Source organism: Nicotiana sylvestris, chromosome 10, assembly GCF_000393655.2.
Source record: "Nicotiana sylvestris chromosome 10, ASM39365v2, whole genome shotgun sequence".
Lineage (NCBI taxonomy): Eukaryota > Viridiplantae > Streptophyta > Magnoliopsida > Solanales > Solanaceae > Nicotiana > Nicotiana sylvestris.
The window spans coordinates 60,784,896-60,791,273 of record NC_091066.1 but is presented as its reverse complement, the minus strand read 5'-3'; the positions used below and the strand labels follow the sequence as shown (position 1 = coordinate 60,791,273).

General features: G+C 33.0%; 1 protein-coding gene across 1 annotated transcript; it reads left to right on the top strand.

The window, feature by feature from the left end:
• Positions 1 to 2,536: 2,536 nt before the first annotated feature.
• On the top strand, positions 2,537 to 5,010 carry LOC104214285 (purine permease 1-like). Its single transcript, XM_009763937.2, has 2 exons — positions 2,537 to 3,435; positions 4,482 to 5,010. Exons 1-2 carry the CDS (start codon positions 2,725 to 2,727, stop codon positions 4,827 to 4,829), a joined length of 1,059 nt encoding a protein of 352 aa, XP_009762239.1. The 5' UTR covers positions 2,537 to 2,724; the 3' UTR covers positions 4,830 to 5,010.
• The last annotated feature ends 1,368 nt before the right edge of the window (positions 5,011 to 6,378 follow it).

The window sequence follows — 6,378 nt, the reverse complement described above, 5'->3', positions numbered from 1 at the left end:
TAAGGTATAGGCGTCCAAAACCTCCTTAGTGGCATATAAACGAGAAATATGATAACTAATGAATCGGAAGAGGCAGGGGCGGATTTACCTTAGCTCAAGCGGTGTCACATGACATCGCTTCGTCAAAAATCTTTACTAATTATTTGTATGTAATTCAAATGAAGAACCAAAAAACAGGTAAAAATAAATAAAGTGACACCACTTATCACAATGAGCTATGTAGCTTAAACGGTATGCTCATTTTATGTTATAATACTTTTATGCCTCATCTAAAAAAGTATCCTAAGTCATAACTAATCGGAGGGACACTGCTGCTTCCGTTAGTTGTATTTTGTTTATTGGTGTTTATTAAAATATGATATTATATATATTTTTTTCACGTCTAATAGTGACACCGTTTACAAAAATTCCTACATACGCTACTGGGAAGAGGTACAAATTATTTTATGCTTCTTGTATCACAAAGATCCACTGCTAAGAAAATGCTATTTTTTGACCAAATACTGAAAATACGTAGCGAAAAATCGATTGGATTCAACCATTTTTTTTGAACAAATAATTCTTACGCAAATTTTTGTGACAAAACCGACTGAGTTGGTCATTGTTTTTGTGCTAAAATGCGAATTAATTATTTTTTGGGAATATGATACTATACAACCACTCTCAAAATAATAGCCGAAAAAATATATAATTTTTACACATACACACACACACACACACACACTCTGTATGTTATATACAAAAGTTATATAAATTTTATACACTTTTTTGGCTATCAAATATAAATAATTTCTGGCGCGGGCTAAAAGTGATAACACCCCTTGTTTTTCAACTGAGTCGATCACTATTATTTATCGAAAAATTATTTTTTTCAAGAAACCGACCGATTCAGTTGGTTCCTATTTGAATAAAATAGAAAATTATACTCAATTTTTTCTTTTTTTTGGTCAACTCATTTTAAAAAACTGGCCGAATTATCGACCGACACAGTCAGTAATTATAATTCGATTTTAAAGAAAAATCAATCGACTCGATCGGTTATTTTCATAAAAAAATAAAGTTGAAAAGTATAAATAAGAAATACAAAACTGTTAGACCAATAAGCATCAGTGATCTAGTAATAGAATAGTATCTTACCACGGTACAGACCTTGGTTTGATTCCCGAATGGTGCATTTAATACTTGCGTGAAAAATCGGCCGAATTCATTTGTTAAATTTTTAAAAAATTTAATCTTTTCACTGCATCGATCGGTTTTTACCTACCAATTCGGTCAGTTTTAATTTGACACCGTCCAGAGTTTCTCCAACCCACCATTTTTGGTCAATAATCCTTTAAAACATGTCGTGTTCGGTCGTTTTTTTTTTCCAGTCGAAAAAAAACCGTTGTTAGCAGTGATTATTTTTTTACTATTCAAAATCGCTTAATTTTTTTGTCGAAGTTAAGCCAAACACCTTAACTCTTCAAATTAGATAAGAATATTCCCTTCGTTAAAAGAAAGAAATAGAAGCACTTATGATTTTCCAAAAAATTGTCTAAGCAAGTTGTAAATGAACAAGACAGCTAACTAGACCATGACGCACTAAACCAAAAATTTATTTAGACTTAATTCAAAAAAAAAAAAAGATCACAAGTTTTAAATCAAACTTCCTTTTCTTTTCCTTGCTAGAGTCACTTGTTGATTTATTAGAAAGATGACCAATTCGTTTAAACAAGTGGACTACTCTATTCGTTAGTGCTGAAAGGGAAAATTTATTCTAGCAAAGTGCCGAAGTGAGTATTTTTTTTCAATATCTCTTCCGTCGTAATTGGCCTCATAAATATGTGCAGCTGTTCTTGACCTATAAGAAAAGATTTTTAATTGTTCACATATATATGGGTGGCCTGTTTCAACTATCAAAATCCTTCCTAGCTAAATCTGCCCTCCTTATTGTTTATTAAACAGATTTAACTAATAAAACCCACGTTTCTCCAAGCAACTCATTGCACCCTTCCAAGAATGAAATGTCAAAATATATGGGAAATGCATCGTCATTCTTTGGAATTTTTTTGTTATTAATCTTAGAAGGAAAATTCCAAGAGTATTATTATCTAGTTGTAGTTGTTGATTTAATCCTTATCACCTTCTCACAGTAAGGGACAAGAAGGGGGTATTTTTCTCTATACAATATTTGTAGTAGTTGATTTATACCATGTCATCTTCTCAGAGTAAGAAGAAAAAGGGCATACAATAGCAATAGTACTTAGACGATTAGCTGGGCCCTCAAGCACTCCAATTACTTTGATTATACACACACACATATTCACTTAAACAGAAAAAAGAAAGAATTGATTAAATGTATCAACATGGATAATGATGATTATTCAACTAGACGTAATTGTTGTTGTTGGTTTATCACGTTACATGATTAAGCCTGAATATATGGCACAAGTATACAATTTAGATATTTAGCTAGTATACAACTATGCATTATATTTTTCACTATAAGTACAATTTAAGAGTGACCTCCTTACAGTAGGCGCCACTCCAAGTTGTGAAACCAATTGTCGCAATGGACTAAATTTTTTGTCAACTATAAATAGGAGGCTTCTATGCTCAACTCAAGCACATCTCTTCACCGCAAGAGGGTCCAAAAATCTGTCTTTGGAGAAAAACCATTCAGCGGCAACCTGAGCTGCAGTACTCCAACCTAGCTAGTATATCCAAATCTCTTGAGAAAAAAATATGGAAGACAAAGGACTAAGCACCAAGATGAGGAGAATCCTCTTGCTGATTAACTGTCTAATACTCGCTGTTGGTGTTTGTGGTGGTCCTCTAATGATGCGTCTATATTATGTCGGGGGAGGTTCAAGAGTATGGTTTAGCAGTTGGTTACAAACTGGTGGTTGGCCACTCACCCTTATACCTCTTGCCATCCTATATTTTTATCGTCGAAAGTCCAAGGGTGCTGATGCCAAAGTTTGCTTAATAACACCCCAGATTTTCATTGCATCATTTGTCCTTGGCGTTGGCACTGGTATTGATGATTTTCTCTATTCGTGGGGCGGGTCAAAGCTCCCCGTATCAACCTCTTCACTTCTTCTTGCTGCACAACTTGGCTTCACAGCAGTAGGTGCTTTTTTCATAGTGAAGCTGAAGTTCACACCCTACTCTATCAATGCAGTGATTCTACTAACAGTTGGTGCTGTTTTATTGGGTATTCGATCTAATGGTGATAAGCCAGCGGGTGTGACAAGTAAAGCCTATGTTCTTGGTTTTATAATGACACTTCTGGCAGCAGCTTTGTATGGAATCATTTTGCCTAGTATTGAGTTGATTTACTTGAAGGCAAAACAAGCTATTACTGTTACGTTGGTGTTGGAGATTCAGATGGTCATGTGTTTTGCTGCTACTACTTTTTGCACGATAGGAATGGTCGCCAATAAGGACTTTCAGGTATCTTTTTAACGCGCCCCTTTCCGTCCCCATACTCTATCAATCCTCAAAAGAATGACAATGTTATCTTAATTAATTATTTCGTTATAACGAATGATCTTTTTTAATTTAAAAATATATTAACTTAAACTTCTCAATTTTCCGTTAATATATTAACTTAATGATAAGGTCTTATAGTTAAAAATTATGGCATATTTGACTATAATTTTAAAAAGTATTCATTTCTTACTTAAGTTACGTGCCATATCATATAAAGTATAACAAAGGGAGTAGCATTTTTCTTTAAAATTGCCCGTTCCGTTTGCCATCTCTAAATTCTCTCACTTTTAATTCGTTTAACTTAGATCCTGTGATTCCCTCAAATCTATCAACTACTTCCTCAGTATATATTGTGGTTCACCAACTCAATATGTTTTTTTTAATGAATTTCTTTCGTTTTCGTTGGCAATGTTTTTCTTTTTCCTTTTTTTAATTCTTAATTATCTTATTTCCAATAAAGTTTTCTAACGCTAATGACAAGAGAGAGAACAGAAGCTTGTGGGTCGCGAGATGACTTTAATGAAGGAACTTAATATTGCTCACCCAATTTTATTCATATCTCACTTAGAGGGATGGAGACTCTTTTGTCATGGAATACATTTCTCTAAGTTGGAATATATCAATACCATAGGTTTGGGTTGAGTGAGACTTTTTTTTCATACTTGTATTAAATTGACATTTGATTTGTCAGAAGTAGATACAAACTGGAGCACTACTGGATTTTCACACTTCATTTTTCGAACAGATTTTCTAAAAATGATGTATCTTAGATACTGCTACCTTTTTTTTAGTGATTCTCTTATAAGATCAACGATTAACATAATTTTTAAGTTTTAAAGATAAAATTTTACATATTTGATTCTATATCTAATGTGAATAATAACCTCTTTGACTCCCCAAATATTGATTTTTCCTACATAAGTTGGAACAAAGGAATATTTATTTTATTATAGTCTTAGAAATTTTCTATAAATATCAAGGATTAAAATATTGATTAAAATTTGCAGGCAATATCAAGGGAGGCAATCCAATTTAATCTCGGAGAAGCTAGATATTATACAGTGATAATATGGACTGCCATTCTTTGGCAATGTTTCTTTGTGGGGGCTGTTGGAGTTATCTATTGTTCTTCTGCTTTAATGTCTGGGGTTATAATAGCAGTTTTACTACCTGTTACTGAAGTATTGGCTATAGTTTTCTTTAGTGAAAAGTTTTCAGGTGAAAAGGGCGTTTCTCTTTTCCTCTCTCTTTGGGGTTTCGTCTCATACTTCTACGGAGAATTCAGACTAATGAAGAAGCAGAAGAATAAAAGATCAGAAACTGAGATGACACCAACAGAAATCGAATCTGTTTGAATTGTTACATGTATTAGATGCAATAATCATTGCATATAATTTGATATTGCTTTATTTAGTGTTTGGTTTCTATGTATTAATTATGCATTTTGAATAGCTACTCGTGCAATAATTTAATACACTCCTTATGTTATTCTATGAGTTAAGTTATATATAATATCATTAGTAAAGAATATTTATATCATCAGGTCACTTTTATCTGTTTATATGGAATAATAATGCATGAATTATGTAATGAAAGGTTTTGTTGTCACCCTTTAGTTGTATGATTTTTGTTTGAGATTTCTCAAGCCACCACTATGATTTGGTATCAACTACTTAGCCATGGACAACCCTACTGATTAGCTAAGATTTTACAGAGGTGCTAACGAGCTCATACACTTGGTTCTGTAAGACTATCAGTAGTCATTTTCATGGAGCATGCAACTGTAAATCGCGGACAAATAGTTAATCAATAATTTGAGGATCGATCTGGACCGATCCTGTGTTATTGCAGAATTCTGATCAACTAACTATTACAACGCGATCTTGAAAAATAACTCAGCTCATTATTCGAATTTGTAGCCACATGAGCGACAACCAACTTTTCTTGTAACGTGAAAATTACTTCACATGCAGAATTCAGTTTGACCCACATATGAATCTGATGATCAGGAAAAATTAGACTTTCCTTAGCAAGTGTATCGAGTCCAGCTTTTATGCTAACCATTAACACATGTATGGAGACACATGTGTTAGACCAAAACTTTAAAGATGAACACGACCATCATCTTATCCCTATCACGTCAAATCATCAAAAAAGTAAAGCTAGATATTGAAATGTACCTGAATCCATGAGAGCGGATGAAACTTGTCGTCTTGTCGTTTGTGGTTTTCCAAACTAAGACGTAATTCGTTATCTTCTTTCCAATAATAGGATACCAGAAAGAAAAACTCTACGTTTGATTTGGGGGACCATAATCCTAATTATAGCTGCAAATAATTTATGTATTTCTAATTTAGCTCATTATTAAATTAGAAATTACATTCGGGTATCTACACATAAGATCCCATATTTTATGAGGTCTTTTCGGCCCAATTAACTTTAAGCCTTAATAGATCACTTTAATTTTGGCCAATGCCTTATAATGGTAACAACCAACATACAATTACTCTTAATACAATATATGTGAAACTCCATAAAAGAATTCAAAAAATTTCCCACTTGGACTACACACATATACGTATATATGACCTTATAATTGTATGTCACCTTATAAGCTCAAAATATTAGCTATCATAATCAGAAGTACCTCAAAACAATGCCATTCAGCACTCATGCCAATATTGGATCAAGTCGACTTTTGTTATATTTATCGCAACTAAATCTTTCTTGATCACGAATACTAGCATAACCAAATGACATAGATCAAGTATGGATGTGTAGCATAAAAATTACATGTAATGTGATCCAAGCATGCCTATTCCCAATTGGTCAAACTAAAAAATAAGTCAAGAGTAAAAAATAAACAGAATACTTTATTTCTGCAGAAATAACTCCCAGTATCCT